The 20,617-nt window shown below is 46.6% G+C and overlaps 1 protein-coding gene across 1 annotated transcript in view; it reads left to right on the top strand.

The window, feature by feature from the left end:
- CELSR3 (cadherin EGF LAG seven-pass G-type receptor 3) overlaps positions 1 to 20,617 on the top strand; it is an 87,128-nt gene that overhangs the window by 39,173 nt on the left and 27,338 nt on the right. Inside the window, exons 3-17 of the mRNA XM_083419166.1 lie at positions 2,760 to 2,982; positions 4,403 to 4,518; positions 7,104 to 7,192; positions 7,864 to 8,021; positions 10,440 to 10,603; positions 11,333 to 11,458; positions 12,294 to 12,463; positions 12,716 to 12,901; positions 13,143 to 13,253; positions 13,791 to 13,959; positions 14,443 to 14,584; positions 15,008 to 15,128; positions 16,970 to 17,153; positions 18,505 to 18,606; positions 19,910 to 19,924. Of these exons, the coding sequence (XP_083275292.1) occupies positions 2,760 to 2,982; positions 4,403 to 4,518; positions 7,104 to 7,192; positions 7,864 to 8,021; positions 10,440 to 10,603; positions 11,333 to 11,458; positions 12,294 to 12,463; positions 12,716 to 12,901; positions 13,143 to 13,253; positions 13,791 to 13,959; positions 14,443 to 14,584; positions 15,008 to 15,128; positions 16,970 to 17,153; positions 18,505 to 18,606; positions 19,910 to 19,924 (2,076 nt within the window). The remainder of the gene's footprint in view (positions 1 to 2,759; positions 2,983 to 4,402; positions 4,519 to 7,103; positions 7,193 to 7,863; positions 8,022 to 10,439; positions 10,604 to 11,332; positions 11,459 to 12,293; positions 12,464 to 12,715; positions 12,902 to 13,142; positions 13,254 to 13,790; positions 13,960 to 14,442; positions 14,585 to 15,007; positions 15,129 to 16,969; positions 17,154 to 18,504; positions 18,607 to 19,909; positions 19,925 to 20,617) is intronic.

Genomic DNA, 20,617 nt, shown 5'->3' with positions numbered 1-20,617 from the left:
TGCTCCATAAGACGCGCACACATTTCCCCTTACTTTTTAGGAGGGAAAAAGTTAGTCTTACAGAGCAAAAAATACGGTACATAACTAACTGCCCCATCTCCCCCCGCAAGACCCTTAGCCTTCCAGATCTCTTACTGGCTTCAGAGACAGACTTTTACAAAACCATCTGCTTAAATAGTGCTGCTGGAGATGTGCTGTCCTCCAGTGCTGCTTGATACCAGTTTGTTAGTAACAAAACCAATGGACTGGGTGAGCTGTATGTTAGCCTGGTAGCTGTGGCAACTGTCCAGTAGTGCAGCAGGAGGTGTTCATCTTTCCATGCTCCTTGTGGTTAGTTTTCCATCCACAGCTCTAGATCTGCCTAGATTTGTAATACTGCCATTCCAGAGAGCCTCTTTCAGCAGACTAGAGGCATGATGGGCTCCTTAGATCCTAGCCAGCCCTCTCTTTGCCTCTGTCTCTTAAACTCCTCTCTTGTTTCAGCTTCAGAGAAGTGGAGGTGGGAGGATATTGACATTTGCAAACTAATTGTCTTTTCCTGCCACAATCTGGCAAGAAGCAATTGGATTCAAGGCTGTTGGATTCAAGGCTGTGTGGCCCTCATCATAACTGAATATTGGTGGAAGAGCAGGGGGACCCCCCCCCCCCCGTACTGAGCCCATACCATCTTCTGTAATCAGCATTAGTCCTACGAACATGCAAAGAGACTTGCTGGATCAGATTAAAAGGCCCATTTAGTCCAGCAGTCTGCTCTCAAATGACCTATGAAAAGTCCACAAGGAAAGCATGAGCCCAGTAGCATACTTCTGTCAGACTTGGAAGGTGCAAGTGAGTTTAATGCCCATGCGAGGGCTAGACTCTGTGCTCTAGTGAACCAGAGAAGTATTTGAACTCATGTGTGCTGCGATGCATAGGATATGAGCCTTGCCGACAAACGGTTCGAAGGAATTAGCTCTCAGCTGGGCCCGAGAGTTGTTGTCTCCTCACCTGTGTGCGCACTGACAAACCACTGGCAAAGAGAACTCCCCTTTGCCTGCATTCTTGCTCAGCCAAGGGAAAACTATAGCAGCAAACCTGACATGCCTGGTATTGGTGACGACAGCGAAGAGTTCAGCTTGTCAGTTCAGCTTGTCGGAAGGACGGTGTGTGGAATCTGATGGCTCTGCTCCCCAAGGCACCAAATGGTAGATGGCGACACCAAGTGGTTCTTTGGGGGCACAACAATGCAAACAGGAGAGATCTTCCAGAAGCCACATTTAGGGACACAGATTCCAGTTGTGTTGAAAACTGCCTCAACTTGGCAGCTGTAAGGAGCAGAGAGATTTGCTGTTGCTAACCACTGCCAGGAGCACCTGATGGTGCCCGTCCAGCAACTGTGGTGCTTCTTTTGAAAGAGATAGATGATGTCCATTTCCCCTAGGGCAGCTGCCTGGCCTGCTTTAAACTAGAGCAATAGGCTTCTTGCTGCCTCCTCAGTAGTCAACAAGCACAGTGGTGATGGCAGCCCCATGTACCCTGCCTGCGAGTGGAAACTGCTAATATATGCACATTGTCATACTAGCTCTTACAAAATGCTCCCCGCTGAACATTTCTATCTGGATGGATGACCTTGGTGTTTCATGCTCTTATCAGCTAATTATGAGTCCCCAGGTGATGGCTCTGGCGATACTCGTGTTAGAAAACAAATCTTTTTAATGCATGAAATGGTGAGGGAATTGCTAGTCCCCATCCCAAGCTGTTTTAGCGTATATGCCTGGAAATGAGGCCTGCTGAAGCCTCAGGAGAGTAGGCCTATGTAGCTGGTTTGACAAGAACAAGGGCTTTTGATATGTTTATAAACCTGAGGGAAATTCCTCAGCTGAGTTTAATGTGCTTTTGTGAGGAGAGCCATACATGGGTGTCCACAGGAGGGAGGCAGTTTACCCTATCCTGTATGAACCGTAATTACCAGCCTTTGATTTTTAAGCAAGCTTTTAGCACATGTAGAACCTGAGACATGAGACAAAATGTACAGGTATTATTCTCATTTCTTAAAATGAGAAATGGTCACTCTGCCTTTCAGTGTTTTACTTTGCCAGTCGCTCATGGAAAAATTCCTGCAAACATACATGGAACTATGTGTAAGGATTTTGTTCCTGCTAAGGAGGACTCAACTGAGGGATCTGCTGTTATGGCCAGCCCATCAGGGACTTCACACAATCTCTTTCTTTGGGTGACTGGAAGACACCAATTCTAATACGAGTAAATGTTTGCCTTGTGTGTAAAGGAGCTGATCTAATAGACCTTTTCAAATTAGTTCACAGGAGATATTCACTGAGAGTTCAGCATAAGTTTCTCCTCGGCCATGCGAAGCGACCAGCAGCTTTCAGGGTGATGGAGTTGAGGTCCTTGAGATAAAGCTGGAGTCTGAAGAAGATGCCATGCTTTGAGTTTTCATGGTTTTCCTTGGTGTATATGGCAGTGGATGGGGTTTTAGATCTCCAAAGCATGGCTTCCTAAACTAGAACGCTTTGATGCATGAAGTTTTACATAGGGTATAATCAGGAGGAAGAGGCTTATCAGGCTGGAAGCCGTTGCAGCTGATTGGCTTTTCTGGAGCACTGCAAACATGATTGACAGTATGCAGACATATTAGGTGCCTTTTCTTAGCAATCTATATATATTACTCCACCCTGTTCAATGCCAGGAACTCTCAGCCTTTGCCTCTTCCACTCCCAGAAGCCCCTTGATCTCTTTTCTTCTGCTTTCCCCCCCAACAGGTGATAATTGTGAGGTGGATAGTCGGGCCGGACGCTGTGTCCCTGGCGTATGTAGGAATGGAGGCACCTGCACCAATTCTGCCGATGGTGGCTTTCAATGTCAGTGCCCACCTGGGGGCTTCGAAAAGCCTTACTGTGAAGTGTCTACACGTTCCTTCCCCCCAAAATCTTTCATCATGTTCCGAGGACTTCGCCAGAGGTTCCACCTGACCCTCTCCCTCTCGTAAGTTATTTGAGCTGGAGCCTTGTCATGTCAGTTAACAGAATAGCCATTTTTCAGCTGTAGCTGATGATAATCATTTTCCATTCTGCTCTCCAAAATGCATTTGCCTGACCTTTCTGGGTTTCTCCTTCATACTAGATTGGGCTGAGATATGAGCTCTAGCTGAGTGTCTACTCTTCAAATGTGACTTTTTATAATCTAGCTGGAAGAAAAGAAGATTATTAGAATTAAGGTAAAGGTAAACGACCCCTGACAGTTAAGTCCAGTCGCGAATGACTCTGGGGTTGCGGTGCTCATCTCGCTTTACTAGCCAAGGGATCTGACGTTTGTCCACAGACAGTTTTTCCGGGTCATGTGGCCAGCATGACTAAGCCGTTTCTGGCGAAACCAGAGCAGTGCACAGAAATGCTGTTTACCTTCCTGCCAGAGTGGTACCTATTTATCTACTTGCACTTTGACATGCTTTTGAACTGCTAGGTTGGCAGGAGCTGGGACTGAGCAACGGGAGCTCACCCCGTTGCAGGGATTCAAACCACCGAACGTCCGATCAGCAAGCCCTAGGCTCAGTGGTTTAGACCACAGCACCACCCGTGTTCCGCATTATTAGAATTGTCAGCCCCTTTTTTTCTCCTTGCAGAATGGCTCTTATCTTTGTTGGGATACTGCCAGGGAGACAAAGGCCATCATGCCCTCTACCGTCTCCAGACGATCCATCGATCTCCCATAGAAACGCAGTATCAGTCAATTAGCGACACGAGCCTCAGAAATAACATGCCACATTCCAAGGCTGGTGCACGCTCTTTCAGCAGAGTTCGCACAGCGAAAGATGCACTCAGAAGAGCATTATTTACAACTTTATTCAGTGTTGGTCAGAACAAAGGAAAAAACATGACTGCCTGCTTCGATGTCTCCAGGCACAGAGAGAAAGAAAACAACAGCTATATAACAAAAGAGAAACATCCTGTGAACAGGAAATACGCAGGCTGTGACACAACAACCTGCTCCCTTCTTAAGGTGGAACGGAAATATCCTAACAATCTTATTTTATCACCTTATCTTATCATCTTAATCTATCTTACCCACCCTTCACCATAAGGTCCCAAGGTGGGTTGCAGCAATTAAAAAACACAATACAATAGAAATTCAACAAGTGCAGCTTTACCAGATATGGGATGCAATGTTAGCTCTCACTTGTTGGCCATTTAAGGCAGAAAAAGAAAGACACCAACCCTCCTTTTTCTTGATGGTTGAATCTTAATCTTAATTATTCTGCAGTTGCAACATTCTCTTCAGCCAATTGTACCCGATGAAGTATAGCCCCAGGGAATGTCATAATTCATCTCAGGCCCAGGCTAGCTAATTAAGAACTTTCAGAAATGCTTATTCTTTCTCTGCTTTATCACTGTATTGCTTTGTTTAGATTTGCCACCTTAGAGCGCAGTGGCCTCCTAATCTACAACGGACGTCTAAATGAGAAGCATGACTTCTTGGCTGTAGAGATTGTGGATGGGCAGGTCCAGCTGAAGTACTCCACAGGTAGGTGATGTAGATGGTTCTGCAGTACTACTTGCCTACTTTCTTACAACGGGGGTGCCTCCTTTGCAGAGCTGAGCAGGGAGGAGGAAGAGGGCGAAACCAGAATGAGTTGGCTCTGCCAGACATTGGGTCTGGCGCCACCTACTGTTGGCCTCCCTGCCTTCTGCCCTACCAGCTCTAAGGGGCACCAGGCTCCATTCTCTTAGCAACAGAAGAGTGATGGCCGATGTCTGTGGTTTTTGGGGACCCTGGTACTGCAAAACATGTTCAGGCTAGAATAGGATGCGATGGAAGGAGCTTTATTGGAGAGAAAGCAGAATCAGCAATGCAGGACTGCAGAAAGGAGGTGCAAGTGAAACTGTTGTGGGGATCCACTAGAACTCAAGCGGGTTCCAGAGCTCAAAAGGACTAATACATGATGGGTTGGGGGTGAGGACTGAACACAAACAGTGTACCTGGCCCAGAAAATCATATTAGCAGCCCTGCAGAGGAGCATGGGGCTTCAGGATAGCATTCAGGTTTGAACTCCTGGTGTGTGCCTTGTGTCTTCAGGGTCTGTACCTGAATGTGTGATTCTTTGTGAATCTGTGTGTTGAGACATTGAAGGCAGGGGTAGAACGGGATAAGCTGGAGGGCTGGGTTTCTGTGTTGCACTGTGTTTGCAATCAGTGGTGGTGCATTTGCTACCACTGGGACTGAAGAGGAATCCTGGGTGATGCTTTGCACAGGGCAAAAGGGCTGAGTGCAAAAGCTACCCCAAGGATGTTCACCTGGCACCTTCACAACATCTTTAGGTGTTAGGCAAAGACATTCTCAGGCCTTTAATCTATGGCCTTTTAAACTGAGGGCATGTATAGTTTTTGTTCATTATTATGGTATGTATTGTTGTAAACTGCCCTTTGAACTTCGGATGAAGGGCAGTATAGAAATTTAATAAATTCTTATTATAATTAAAGAGTGTTAATGGGAAACCACAAGGTACTATTTATATGTAGGTATAGGGTGTGAGCAGGCATGAAGCTGGGGAAAAAAGCATCAAATGGTGTAGATTGCAAGGGAACATATTTGTATGCGCAGCAATGTTTGTGTTCGCGTGCCTGTATAATATGTATTTGTACGTCGTCGTATCGTGTTGGGTCTGAAGGTCACAAACAGTCAAATTAGATTGTGTCTCAGAGGACTAGTTAAGCATGTTTTTTGTGTTGGGATGAATGATGGAGCTGTGTCAGTGGGAAGCCATGTTCTGTTTTAAGCTGTGGTTTAAAAGGCATCCTGTTATATGACACAACAAGACCACCCACCCAAAACCATGTCCGTTTAGATGTGAAGAGATATGGCCTTTTGTGGGCTGCTCAACTTCAAAGGCAATGTTCAGGTGTCAAGTGCCTTAAATATAGTTACTGAAAGGGCTGTTATTTCCGGGACTCTTAATGTCTCTGAGTCGATGGTTAGGGTGCAATGGCTGACCACAGCCACAAATAGGAACCCAAGAGCATCAGCTTGTTTGCTTGCTTAGTTGCAGGGGGGGAAATCAGATCAACACTGTGATACTGGACTCCTCAGCTTTGCTTAGGAGTGCATGCATGTTTATGTGCACCGTGGATTTATATTAATTACATTCCGCCTTTCAATCCTAATATTCCATAACCAATTAAATTAAACAATCAACCTATTAATAAATGATCAAAAATACAAAGAATGAAGGAGGGAACCACAATTTTTTTAGGGGGTTGATTCTCTCTGTTGCCTTTTTAAAAAGTCATACTAAAAGCCGCCAATCACCTCCCGTTCCTCAAATTTAATCCTCTTCAAAATGACACTACCAAGTTGTTACATATCCTAGACAGGATTTGGCTGTAACAGGTTCTTTTTTCACAAGCTGTTCAACACGGGGAGCTGATGCTTGGGAGGGCCAGGCAAAGATTAGCTCCAAGGCAGCTGCCTTTCCTGTGTTCCCTTGCCAATATACTTGGAACCATTCGACTGAATCACTTTGAAGGGTGCATGCCTTCTTCCTAACATTGCAGTGCCTTATTCATTTCTTAGAAAGTGTATCTAGAAATACTAAATCAATGCTACTGCATGTTTCAAAGCAACTTCTCTCTATCTTTGTGCATATGCACAGCACTTGTGTTATCATGCTGTCTTCCACAAGTTGTGCTTTTACATACATGCCTACATGTGATGAACTGTCAGTGATTATATGGGCCAAAGTGAGACTCTCTTATGATATGTTTGGAAGAGTGACACTGCTACCACACATTAGCAGTGTTCCCTTAGGGTTTGTCAAAGGGCCAAATGTGCCCTTTTCCTTCAAAAGTAACAGCTGTAGGAGGCTCCCAAGCAGGATCAGGATTCCAGGACATGGCAATGACAACTGGGGTGCGATGTAACCCTTCTCGGTGGGTCTGCAGCACAGTGGAGAAGAATTAGCATGCCACCCTGTGCCATGGTCCTGCTCCTGTTTGGACTGCCATTTTTAAAGAAGGGAAAGGGACAAAATTTTAAAAATCACACATTTTACATATTGTCCAGTTCGGCCTGAAGTCTTCCTGGCTGACATTTCATGATGTCTCTCCTTGCAGGAGAGTCTAGCACCATTGTTGCTCCCTATGTGCCCGGAGGTGTGAGTGATGGGCAATGGCATACAGTGCAGCTTCACTATTACAACAAGGTAGGTGCTGGCACCTTTGGCTTTCTGCCATTGTGATTATTTTGTTAACCTGGTTCTGTCTTCCTCTGCAGTTCTTTTCCACGTGCCATGGATTTTAAGGGGAAATATGATACAGATTCATTCTGTCAGATTTTTCTCTCTGGCCTGATTTTGTTTCTTGTACATTTTTTTTTTTTTACCTGGCTAACTGCTGCCCCACCCAGCAAACCACTTCTTCGTATCAAATACGCTGGCTTTAAAAAAATGTGAATTGCATTAGCAGGGGTGTAGTGCTGATAATTAATGGGATCAGACCAGGAATGGAGAGGTAGTTGAACACTTTCCTTCTGGAGAGGGAAATTAGCCTAGTTGCAGTCTTGAGGAAAAAAACCCTCTGTTCTGAAAATGGTTTTGCTTTGCAGCAAATTTTCCCTCTAATGCTAACCATTGCTTCAAAGGAAGGATTTTCTGCAGACATGCGTCGGGAGGGTTACATTAAATAAGAATCTGATGTTCTTTGTACCTTCCTAGTTTTCTTTCTGCAGGGATTCTGCTCCCCACACACCCGCATCTTGCATTCTGACTTGTCTTTTTTCCTGAATGTTTCCTTGGGACATTAATGAATTGAGAATAAGGCAATGTGGCTATTTCGTTTGGGTGATGCCTGCTTAGTCCTTGCTTTATCATTTCAGCCCAAGATCAGCTCCCTGGGCTCTGTGCAGGGACCTTCCAAAGAAAAAGTGGCCATTCTGATGGTGGACAAATGCGATGCGTCTGTGGCACTGCAGTTCGGCAATGAGATTGGGAACTACTCCTGTGCAGCAGAGGGGGTGCAGTCCAGTTCCAAAAAGTGAGTGCTTCCCACTTGCAGCTAGACCAAAAATGTGCTGCCCACTCTTCAAAGAGCTAAGTAGAAACACCTTTCCTTAACCCCCCCCCCCGCCCAAATGCAGTCAAAGCTCCCTCTCCACTTCATGCTCAAGTTGGGAATGAGAAGCTTGGAGTGTGGTCACATGATTTATAATAAGCCAAACCCTACTGCAGTGTGAGCGGGAGTCTCACAGTTACCCATACAGACTGCTCTGTGCCATTGTCTCTCTCTGGGTTTTTGCCTGCCTCCCCATCCCACAGCTACAGAGACAGCTGCAGTTTTTATTACTCGGCTCTGTATCCTATATAGGAGCAATGGTTAACCTGTGACCCTCCATATGTAGTTGGACTCCAACTCCCTTCAACCCCGACTAGCCAGCATAACACCACACCAGCCAGCATGGTGTAGTGGCTAGAGTGTCAGACTAGGGCCTGGGAGACCAGGGTTCAAATCCCTACTCTGCCATGAAGCTCACTGGGTGACCTCGGGCCAGCCACTGCCTCTCAGCCTAATCCACCTCAATAGGTCTGTTGTGGGGATTGATTGAGGAGGGGAAGAACCATGTATGTCATCTTGAGCTCCTGGAAGGAAACAGTGGGATAGAAATCAATAAACAATAAATAAATAGTCAATGGTCAGGGATGCTGGGAGTTGTAGTCCAAGAACATCTGGAGGGCACAACTTTGGCTACCCCGATACACACACATACACACATGCTGTCTAATGCCAAAATAGACTTTTACAAAACCAAAGAAATACAAATATCCATAATTAAAATGCACAAGAAAGCAGTACCTTCAGAACAGTGTAGCAATTGCAAGCAGGAGCCTCGGGCAATCCTCTGGACACCCTACTTGTCAGGTCCACTGCACTTGCCTGTGTGTGATGGCTCAGACTGGCTAGAAGGCATTGCATATGCACAAAGCAGTCCAGAGCTTCGATCCAGGCAAGGGAAATATTAGCTTTTCGTTTTGCGAATTTTGTTTTGCTTGTGGCTGTTTCTGTGTGACTAAGTCATGCATCAGAAGTCACCTCCAGAAAGGGGGCCGAGAGAGGAAAGTGGGGACTTGAGGATAGCAGGGCAAAAATGGAATGGGGGTTAAGGAAAGGGTGGGAAGAGGGGAAGTGGAGATTGCAAACGCACTGAAAGGCAGAGAAAGTTAGAAGCAAATAGGAATGAATTACAAGGAAAGAAGATAGTCCTTATACTGAACTAGGGACACACACACACACACACACACACACACACATTACATGCAAGCCTCTACTCAAAAGAAGAGCTGCATATAATGAAAAATAGATGCAAGGGAATGGGACATGAGAAAAGTTTGAACATGACTTCTGAAATAACAAGAGGCCTCTTAATATTGGAGTGTCTGTTTTGGAAAGAACACTGTTGAAGACTTTATACAAGTCAAGCTTCATTTTAAGGATTTTCCTTAGTTGGGATTAGTGTATTGTGTTTGTTTGTGAGTGTCAGAATCGGTCATAGGTCTCAGGTAATCATTCGACAGCCTTATTTGCATTGGCTCTTGGATGCTAACACTTGCTTTTCAGTGAACCGAATGAAATGGTGGGCGTGTAAAGGTTTTTTTATCAATGACTTTCATTAAGAAAACCCCAAATTTTCCACTACACCGGCCTTTCTCATGGTGTTCTTCAGAATGTCGAAGACCATTGAACACAAATTGGTCTACCTTTTAACAATCTTGTAACACACAAAATCAGGGGTGGTTAATTCAGTGAAAGTCTAGAGGTCTTCCTGTCATTTCAGTTCACGTATACAAAGTGGGGGTGAAAATTAAAATTGTGAGTGGTAACTATTCTGTAGTAAGGACAACTATGATAGCTTCATTTTATTTATATATTTATTTTCCACCGCTTGATACCAAACTAGGCTTCTGTGTAGTTTATATAGCATGTTTTGAATGTTCCGAGCACTAATTATATGTCATCTCAGTAATGCTTACAGCAACCTTGCAAGGTAGGTTGATATTACATACTGTTTGTCAAAGTTATAATGGCAAGACCCTAGAGGACTCTATATGCTAAATATCTAACAGCATCAATGAGAGTGTGGGCTGGTGGGATGACTTTCATTTTTTCTTTCTTCCTTGTGGTGATACGTGGAAGATCTGGTGTCCCACCACAGTCCTGGCTGCCAATGGCTTGTCCTAAATCCTGCATGCTTGGCTCAGGGAGGGTGGGACTACCTGAACAGTATGGCTGCATTTAATGTCAAAACGCCTGTGCACGGGGCTTCTGCATTTCCCTGATTTGTAGATTAAGCAAAACGCTTGTCCCCTTTCCCATTATACTCCCATTTCTATCTTAAAGGTAACCTTTCGGAAAGCTGACCCGCAGCAAATACCACTTACGGGCCTTTTCTTCCTCCAGATCGCTGGACCTCACTGGGCCTTTGCTCCTTGGAGGGGTCCCCAATCTGCCTGAGAACTTTCCAGTGGAGCACAGGGAGTTTGTGGGGTGCATGAGAGATCTGTACATTGACAGTAAACGCATTGACCTGGCTTCCTACATTGCAAACAATGGGACCGCAACAGGTAATGTCAGCTGCTTAACCATGGATGGCTCTCCCAAGCCATGGCTCATTCCTCAACCATATCATCCTTGCCTTCCATTGCAGTGTTGCATAGAGCTTGGCTATAGCTGGCTTGATGGTTCAGGGAACCAGGCCGTTGTTTTAATTATACCAAAGGCTGCACCAGTACCAGCTGGCCCTCTGTTTTGTAGCTCTGGCAAGACTCCTGGAAGAAGAGAGGTTCAGCCCTGTATGTTTATTGGCCCTTTGTTTTATCTAACGAACGTGCATGACCATTTGGCTGACGCTACGATTGTAATACTAATAGGGGCACCTCTGCTTTCTCATTGCCCGGGCAGGACGTGGGCCACACCCAAACCACTGACCTAATGGGAAAGGCTCTGTATCCTCAGGTCACCATCCCAAATCAGTCTTTCCCACTGTGGATTTCTTGGGGACTTCATACTTGTTGTGCTTAACCAGAAAGGCATTTCCAGAGGGAAAGGTGAGACTTGGAGAGGACCATTCTTGGTGTCTGCTGCAGCCTCCAGACATTGTGAAGAAAGGCAGTGCTTGAAGGACTGAATGAGGAAATTGATGGCATCGGGAGATGTTCCTGCCTATTGTTAATGTTCAACATTGAGGGCCTGTTATCATAGTTTAGGAAAGTTGGGAGTTGAAGCCAAAGAAGAAGCTATTCCAAGTAACATCCTTTGTCTTCACTTGTGCTGTCCATCTGCAATGTCCCCAGGTTGCCATGCCAAGCACTCCTTCTGTGATTCCAACCCCTGCAAGAACAGTGGCACCTGCACTGTGGGCTGGTCTTCCTTCTCCTGCGAATGCCCAGTAGGCTTTGGAGGCAAGGAGTGCAGGCATGGTGAGTGTAACTTGGTGAAATATTCAGGAGGCACGTGGAAGGGGTGGCTGGGACTGTCATGGGAGTGCCAGCCAGGAGGTATGGTCAAAACGAAACACAACACTTCAGCCTTGGAAAGGTTCTGTTGGAAGGGGATGTGGGTTCCCAAGGAAAGTCAGGCAAAACTGATAGTACGTTTTGTATTCAGTGTCAAAGCATGCTGCCTTATAGAGCACATATGTATATCTAAATTGTGACTTTTCCCTTTAAACTGCATGTGAGTGGTGGTCAGGAAAGAATCAGGCATCAGTTTTGAGGATGTTGAAGAGAAAAGCACAATTTCACAGAGGAACATAGGCTTGACTGAGTCAGGCCATTGGCCCATCTTGCTCAGTATTATCTCACTGACTGGCAGCAACCGTTCAGGATTTCAGACCAAGATCTCTCCCAGCCCAACTTGGAGATGCATGGGATTGAACCTACATGCAAAGCACGTGCTCTAACACTTACCTAAAAAAAAAAAGAAAAGCCAGCCCTCAAATGTTTTTTTCAGTCTGTAGAATCATTGAAATTTGCAGTTCTCAAGTGTTTGGCCCAGACCTGCTAAACCTGCCATCTGGTCATGTTGCTTGCCTTCCTTCTGCACAGTGTGTCCACTCCTCGGCATTTTAAGTGAGATTAAATCTCCAGCTCCTCTCCTCAGGCCTAATCCAGGGGCATTTCCTTGGCACAAAATGGCACAAAAGTCATTGGAGTGAAAGAAGCAAGGGGGGCTTTGGGGCATCTCCCGTCACAAGTTTCATCACCCTGTTCTGATCTCCAGCATCTGTTCTGATGCTCCTCTTTTCTTTTCCAGCCATGCATCACCCTCACCATTTCCGTGGCAACAGCATCCTTTTCTGGGACTTCAAGAATGAAGTGAAGATCTCCACCCCCTGGTATATGGGCCTGGCATTCCGGACACGCAAACTGAACGGGGTGCTGCTTCAGGCCCATGCTGGCCAGTACACTACCATACTCTGCCAGGTACCGTTCCCAGTACCCACAAGCCTATCATCTGCTTCCACTCTGTGCTGTGAGCATTGTGACAGGTATTCATTCCACTCAAAGCTGTAAAACCAAAGCTCATCTAGCTCAGGGGCTGACTGTGACCCTCCAGGCCTCTCTGGCCTTTGGAAATCTCCCTTGGATCCATCTCTTACCAGCCTCGCTCTGAGCTTTCTTGGGTCTTGCTCCCTGGGTAGAACTTGCTCCATTCTAACGTTGCCCTTTCTTTAGCTGGACTCCGGCCTGCTCTCCTTCATGGTGAACAGGGGCTCTGGACGCACCACCAAGCTCCTCCTGGATCAGATGCACTTGAATGATGGGACGTGGCACGACCTCCAGCTACAGCTACAGGACGTTCGGAGTGGTCGAGAGACACGTTACATCATCACCCTCAACCTGGACTTTGGCTCTTACCAGGTGAGCCCTGAAGGTCCCCATTATCCCCAAATGATCCACATTTTGTGAGTCTTCTTCCACCCTTTTGAGTGTTCCTTAACAGAACCTTGTTGCCTGCTTCCTTCTCTCTCTCTCTCTCCCTCTCTCTCTCTATGACCAATATTAATGGTCTCTTCCAGCCTTGTAACTGAGAGCTTCTTTTTAGAACATGTAGAGAACATGTAAAGTATGAAATTGCTATTGGTTGGGTTTCTTTTCTCAGGACACTGTAGTTGTTGGAAATGAGCTACATGGCCTGAAAGTGAAGCATCTCCATGTTGGGGGAATCCTGGAGTCTGGTAAAGTGCATCACGGTTTGGAGGGTTGCATCCAGGTAAGTCCCGGCAGTTTTCCAAATGTTAAACCTTCTCCGTTTTGATTCTGTGACAGGCAGTTTTCACAAATGGGAGATTTAAGAAAACAAAGAAACACAAAGGTCACATCCGTACCGTACGTTAAAGCATCACTATACCACTTTTAACAGTCACGGAGAATCTTGGGGACCTTCATTGGTTAAGGGTGCTGGAAATTGAGTATTTGGGAGTTCAGCATCCTTAACAAACTGTAGCTCTCAGGGTTCTTTGGGGGAAGCCATGACTGTTAAAGTGGTATAAGAGTGCTTTAAATCTATAGTATAGATGTGACGCAAGCCACAGATTTTTTCCCTTGCAGGGACTGCCACTCTTTGTGGGCAGAAGTGGTGGGGCGGCTTTCTATAGGACACCTGAATAGTTGGTAATAAGGGAAGAGAAAACATCAGGAAAGCTTGGCAATTTTACAAAAGAGTCGCTACTACTTGAGAGGCTGGCCAAATGGTCCATTGGCTTTCCTAAAGAGATCCTGTATAATGCCCCTTTCACTTGGCTTTCAGGGAGTACGCCTGGGTGACACAGCCACGGGGATGGCATTACCCAAGCCCAGCAGCGCTCTGAACGTGGAAGCAGGATGTACTGTGCCCAACCCTTGTGACTCCAACCCTTGCCCTGCCAACAGTCTGTGCCAGGACAAGTGGCAAAGCTACACTTGCGTCTGCCAGCCAGGTAGGAGATGCACAACCCTAAGCCCAACCCCAACCCCAACCCCAACCCCAAATCTAACCCAACCCCAACCCTAACCCTAACCCTAACCCTAACCCAACCCCAACCCCAACCCCAACCCCAACCCCAACCCCAACCCTAACCCCAACCCCAACCCAGCCAAGTAGGAGATGCACAAGCAACACAGATCCTTCACTTGCCCATGATTTTCACAAGCTGCCCAGTCATTTTGTGTGTGTGGAGGTGGGGGTGTCCTCAGTTCAGTGATCAAATAAGCCAAATTTTTCTGCCAAAGGTGTGTAAATCAAGCAGATTTGCACAATCCCTATACCTCAATCATAGCCTTTGGCTTCTTCTGTTGCAGGATTTTCTTTTTGGATGGGTGGGTGTAAGAGAGAATTGATAAGGGCTTGGCACTGCGATCCACTCCACCTTAATAAACTCGCTGGGTTCAGTTAGAACATTACTTCTAACCTGTCCTTCCAGGTTACTATGGTGCCAACTGCGTTGACGCCTGTCATCTGAACCCCTGCAAGAACAAGTCAGTGTGTCGGCGGAAGCCTGGGGCTCCCCACGGCTATGTCTGCGAATGTGGAGAGAATCACTTTGGGCAATATTGTGAGCACAGGTGAGATCCAGGACTGCTCCCGTACTTCTCAACATCCTATGGGCCTAGGTAAAGCTCTTTTCCCTATTCATTTGGTTTCCTCCACTCCAGTCTTTAACAGATAGGCCACTGAGGAGAAAAACCAGAGAATTTCGTTCTTTGTGCATCCATTTGTTCCTCCCATTAGAGTTGATTAGCAGCTTACTTTGGACATGGCTAATTAGCAGTGAGGTGATCTGAGCGTATCAGTGTGAGATGGGGCAGGCCTGCACAGTTCGTGACCCACCAAGGCAGGTGGCCGGCAGCCCCTACCCTCATTTATGCAATTTGGGGAAGAGAGGAAAACCAAGAAGGCGATCAAGCTCCTGGAAGACTGATAAAGATGGCTGTTGTGCTGTGCTGGGTGTATAACATCAGGGATCCATCTGACTTTCCCCCCTGCAGGATGGATCAGCAGTGCCCCAAGGGATGGTGGGGGAATCCAACATGTGGGCCCTGCAACTGCGATGCGGCCAAAGGATTTGACCCAGACTGTAATAAGACCAATGGGCAATGTCGCTGTAAGGTAAGAAAACGGAGTTTTCTTTCTCTCTGTGAAATGTTTTGGGGCTCTGACTCACTTTGCCCACCACCCACAATATAGCCCTTCAACACTCTCCAATGTCATATTGCTTGCACCGAGCTATGGGAATGTAAACCCCACCTTGATATTCATTCTCATGCATTTCCAGTTTTCGTTCTCAGGTCTCCTGACCCAGTGCAGCATAGCGGTTAGAGTCTTGGACTCGGACCTGAGATGACCAGGGTTCAAATCCCTGCTCAGCCATGAAGCTCCCTGAGTGATCTTAGCCTGGTCAATCTCACTCAGTCTAGCCTAGCTCGCAGGATTGTTGCGAAGATAAATGGGTAGTGGGAGGAATCACAAGAACCATGTATACCAACCTTGAGCCTCTGGGAGGAAAGGTGGGAAATTGTCCATTAAATTTTAATTAGTTTAATGTTAAGTAAACGTCCAGTGCACTTCCAACGCCATAAATCTTATCTCAGCAGAGAATTTCGTGTAGCGGTAGAAGGAAGGCAGGAGAGTCAGTACCTTTCAATGAGGAATCCTGGAGCAAGCACTTTGGAACTCAGGAAAAACTTTATTTACAAAAGAAAAACCCTGGCGATAAAGCACACATGCTTTTATCTCCGGCATAAAGAAAACTTTACTCTAAACTTAACTCATATCAGCAAACACGCCCATGGCCACAAACTGAGTCGGCAAGTCAGGTCAAAAAGGGCGGGGGGAGAGGGAAGGACACACAGGTGAACTGACTATTTATACAAACTAACTCACATTCCTGGATGCTTAATGACTTCCAGCTGCTCAGTGATTAGAGCGACTTGTTACCTCTTAACCCTTTAGTACCAACAGAAATAAATCAATAGAAATTGTGTGATTGCTGGGATAGTAGAGTATGAGACTCTTCATCTCGGGGTCCTGGGTTTGAGCCACACATTGGACAAAAGTTTCCCGCATTGCAGGAGGTTGGACTGGACGACCCTTGAGGTCCCTTCCATTTCTATGTTTCTATGCGCCACCTGGCAAGAGTCCTCCATTTCCTTCTCTCAATACCTGTGCCTGCCTGCCTTCTTGCCTGTTATCAGCACGTCACTCCTTGACCCAAACCCAACGCTACAGGCTTAGGAATAGTGCGTGAACCAGGATAGAGACTGTTTAAGGAGCCAAGAAGCTGCTGTTCACTCTGGCGCTTCCTAGGCATGGTGGATTGGGAAGACCCTGCATCATCAGATGGCCAAAAGCACTTTGGGAGCACTGGAATGGAGGAAGCAGGGCTGGCACAGTGCTGCCAATCCCACCCCCCTACTAAAACCCACACCCACTTGTGCAGCCAAGTTTGGCTTTCACTCAAAAGCAGCTGCCAGGGGCAGGGCAGGGCCCAGCAGCAGAGCTGGATCAGGTCAGCAAAGGAACCTTCTGAGCCCCTGGGACCCTGAACCAGTGTCCCCAAGCTGACTGGCTGCCGGTACCAGGCCTGGGAGGCAGGAACAGCTTATGTGTTTCTGCAACTTGGGTCTCCAGCTATTGTTGGACTACAACTCCCATCACCCCTGATCACTAGCTAGCAGGACTAGGGACCCAAGTTGGAGAAACACTGTATTGAATCTGACTGACTGGCTGGACTGGACTGGGCCGGGCTCTGCTTTCTGCTGCCCTAACAGTGCTCCTCTCTTTGTCCCACCAGGCCCTGCTCCCTTTCTCCTGCTTGTTTCGTTGGGCTCCCTTATGTCGGCCCTCCCTTCTTGCCCACAGTTTGCCCTTCGCTCCCTCTGCTGCCCCCTCCTCCTCCTGCAACCCGGCTCTCTAACCGCCTCCCCTGCCCCTCTCCCTTCTCCCCGCAGGAGTTCCACTACCGCCCCAAAGGGAGCGACACTTGCCTCCCCTGCGACTGCTACCCCATCGGCTCCTCCTCCCGTTCCTGTGACCAGGAAGTGGGCCAGTGCCACTGCAGGCCTGGCGTGATTGGCCGGCAGTGCAACAGCTGTGACAGCCCTTTTGCCGAGGTGACACCCAGCGGGTGCCAGGGTGAGTAGGCGTCCACGTTTCTAAACAGTTCTGAGGGAGCCTCTCATCTCCCCTGTCAAACTGGGGAGATTGCTCCACCTGTAGCTGCCCATTCCCCAGAGCTGGGCTTGCTCTGCCTGTTTTTGCTTCTGGCCCTTCAGGAAGTCCAAATAAATACGTTCAGCTGAACGTAATAGCTGATTTGAGAGGAATAGTCATTTCCCCCAATTTTTGGAAGGGGGGGATATATCTCTCCTCCCATTCGCCAATGGCTTTGTCGTAAGTTGGTGGAAGAGTAAACTCAGGATGCTTTAAGAGGGGTTCTTCATGAGAGCAGCTTCAGCACTGAAACTTCATGGAAGATGGCAGTTTAAGCTGAAAGACAAGCAATTCACAGTACAGTGGTGCCTCGCAAGACAAAAAGAATCCGTTCCGCGAGTCTCTTCGTCTAGCGGTTTTTTCGTCTTGCGAAGCAACCCTATTAGCGGATTAGCGCTATTAGGGGTTTAGCGGCTATTAGCGGCTATTAAAGGCTTAAGGGATTAGCGAATTAGCTGCTAAAAGGCTATTAGCAGTTTAGTGCCTTAGAAAAAGGGGGTGGGGAGCGGGAAAAAATCGCAACACATTTTCGTCTTGCGAAGCAAGCCCATAGAGAAATTCGTCCTGCGAAGTGCATTGAAAAATGGAAAACCCTTTCGTCTAGCGGGTTTTCCGTCTTGCAAGGCATTCATCTTGCGGGGCACCACTGTACAGGCAACATAGGAAAAATCTGAACTGGATCAGTACATTTCTTGTTTCAGGTCGAAATGCAAATCATCTCGTTCCCAATGAGCCAACCTTCCCACCTTTATTCATTCCATATTTTAACATAATTAGTTAGCATGACCATATTTGAGACATTTATCCGTCATAGAGGCTTCCTGGTCGCTGCTGCTCAAGTACTATATGAAATTCTTTCTGCAGAACACAGCTCTACACAGATTCTGTATCACACAACTCGGGTCTGTGCTGCAAAGGATTTGGAAGTTGCCCCTCTGGGTCCCTCCAGCAGTTCACAGCCTAATATTTCTTTAATGAGTTGTATCATCCCCCGCAGTAATTTTAGATTTTTCTCACAAGGCCACTGTATGCGTATAAAATCTGCTGCCTCTGTAGTTTTGTGCTCTAGGTTCCTTTTTTGTGCTTTATAAGCTATTAAATGCCATTGAAAATTGAAATTTCATTTTAGACAATGTTATATTTTAGTCGATGTTACACTGATCAGTTTTGAGAGTTCTTCAAAGGCCTCCCTGTCTTCAATCAAGGCATTGTGTGGAATAAAACCCCTACTTTAGATTCCCTGTGACTTATGTTTCTGTGTTTGGCTTCACAGTGCTCTACGATGCATGTCCTAAATCTTTGAAATCTGGGGTGTGGTGGCCTCAAACCAAGTTCGGCTTGACAGCTGTGGTGCCTTGTCCCAAAGGTTCACTGGGTAAGTGTTTCCACTTGCAGGGCGATGACTTTATGGACAGATTAGATCTGTCCTGTTTGGTTTCAGCAGACCCAAGTCACTGCTAGTCCCCCTTCTAAGTCATATCTTTTCTGTCTTCTTTTTTCCAACACTGTCCTAGCTGATTTCTGGGAGCCATTGTCATCAATAAGATTTTGAAGAAATTGGGCCTTCTGAAGTAGGCTCAAAGATGTTTGTTGTCCTGGCAATAGACTATTTCTGACAGTAAATAGAAATGTGTTGGTGATGCTGCCAGGGTTCAGGATTTTTCAGTTGGAAGGGACCTTTGGAGATCCTCCAGCCCAATCGCCCACCCCTGGCTCAGTGCAAAAATCTCCATAGCATCCCCGTCAAGCTGATTTGTAAATATATTGATGGTGCTTTTAACAGGTGGTGGTTGTTTTGCATTATCTTAGCCTTCTTATTGCTGTGCTTCCCTTTGTGCTTTTGTTGCTGTTCTAGTGTTTTTTACTGCCTTTGAATTCTTGATCGCCACCGGGTGGAAAGGTGAGAGATGTAGGGTGGAATTCAAAGAGGTGCTAAGGAGATCACTAGTCAGTGCAAGCATTTCTGCTTGCCCTACAGAACAATCTCTCCCCTTCCCTCCCCCCATGTGCTGCTTTGAGGGGGCCAAATTGGGGGTGCATGGGTGGCACAGGGGAGAAGAGAGGGAGGAAGCCTCATTGCACTAGCACAACTATTTATCTGATCAATAAATAAATACTTCCAGCAAATGAGAGCCAATCATCTCCTGGGGCTCTTACCACTAGGAGGTTTCTCCTCAAGTTTAGTCTGAAATGTGCTCCCCTTCTATTCTCACCTATTAGTTCTAGCACTGCCTTGTACTACTGCCGTCCTTAGTGGGGGAGTGGGTTGCAGGGCATTGGGCAATCCCATCTATTCCCACATATAGATGCTCTGATCAAGGCACAGCATTTGACAGAATGATTTGGGGAAGTGTTGTCTTTTAGGCTCAAGGAGATGGGTTGCCTTGGAATGTTTACAGATTGGGGGGGGGGAGTCGCACCGTTGTTTTGTTTAAGCCATTGCTTGCTTGAATCTAAATATACTCTTTGGATAAGTTTTGTGGTACATATAGGTTTTGTGGTAAATACACTTTTTGGATAAGTTTTGAGGATCGATACACATACAGGAGTGGGAACCTTCTGCACAGTTGCCTTTCAGCAGAGACTCTGTCCTGGGAAACTCACAGTGCATTAGCATTGCTTTAGAACTTTTAATGTTGTCCCTTTTCTCTACGTTTCTTTCTCTTCCACCTGTGCAGGTTTGCGGGGTGCAGGTAAGGCCTATTGCTGTCTCTTTTCCTCCCCTCACCTGCTTTATAAGGGCTGCTTTGTGTGGCTTCTCCATTCCCTGCTTCCTGCTTGAGACACCGCTGGACCCCACACTTTCCCCATCAGCTGCAAGGGCTGCTGGCACTATCGTTCTTGCCTTGCTTGGCCCTGATTTCCTTGTAATCCTGCCTGAACCTTCAGCTTCTTTGCCTTTCACCAGACACTAACCTGCAGAAAATGGCCTGCAATTCCCCCTTTTTATTTCCTCCCACTCCCTCTGCGCTTGTATAACCTGCTTCCGCTTCTGCTTAATGCCTTGATGTTCTCTTAGGAATTATGAGCAATTCCTCAACCATCCCTACCAACCAATGAGCCCTGAATCTGAGAGGTGGAATGCCAGCACAGCCAGTGGTGTAGACTGTGCCTGGTTTCCACCTCTCAGTTTCAGGACATAATAATAATAATAATAATAATAATAATAATAATAATAATAATGGTGATGGTGGTGATGATGATGGAGCACGTGTTGGCAAAAGCTAGTATGAACATAAGAAATCGGCTTGGTTGTTGCCTGTTGTGTTGGCTTTCTTGCTTTCTGCTAATTATTGTCTTGGCCATGCCACATGTTTTACCAAGTGTGCTCTCAGCAAGGAGATGCAGCCAGTCCTGACTCACTGGATGAAGATACATAAATACAC

Source organism: Podarcis tiliguerta (assembly GCF_965153285.1).
Source record: "Podarcis tiliguerta genome assembly, chromosome: 2".
NCBI classification, from domain to species: Eukaryota; Metazoa; Chordata; class Lepidosauria; order Squamata; family Lacertidae; genus Podarcis; species Podarcis tiliguerta.
Note: the sequence above shows the minus strand (reverse complement) of the source record. Positions and strands in the feature narration are given on the sequence as shown.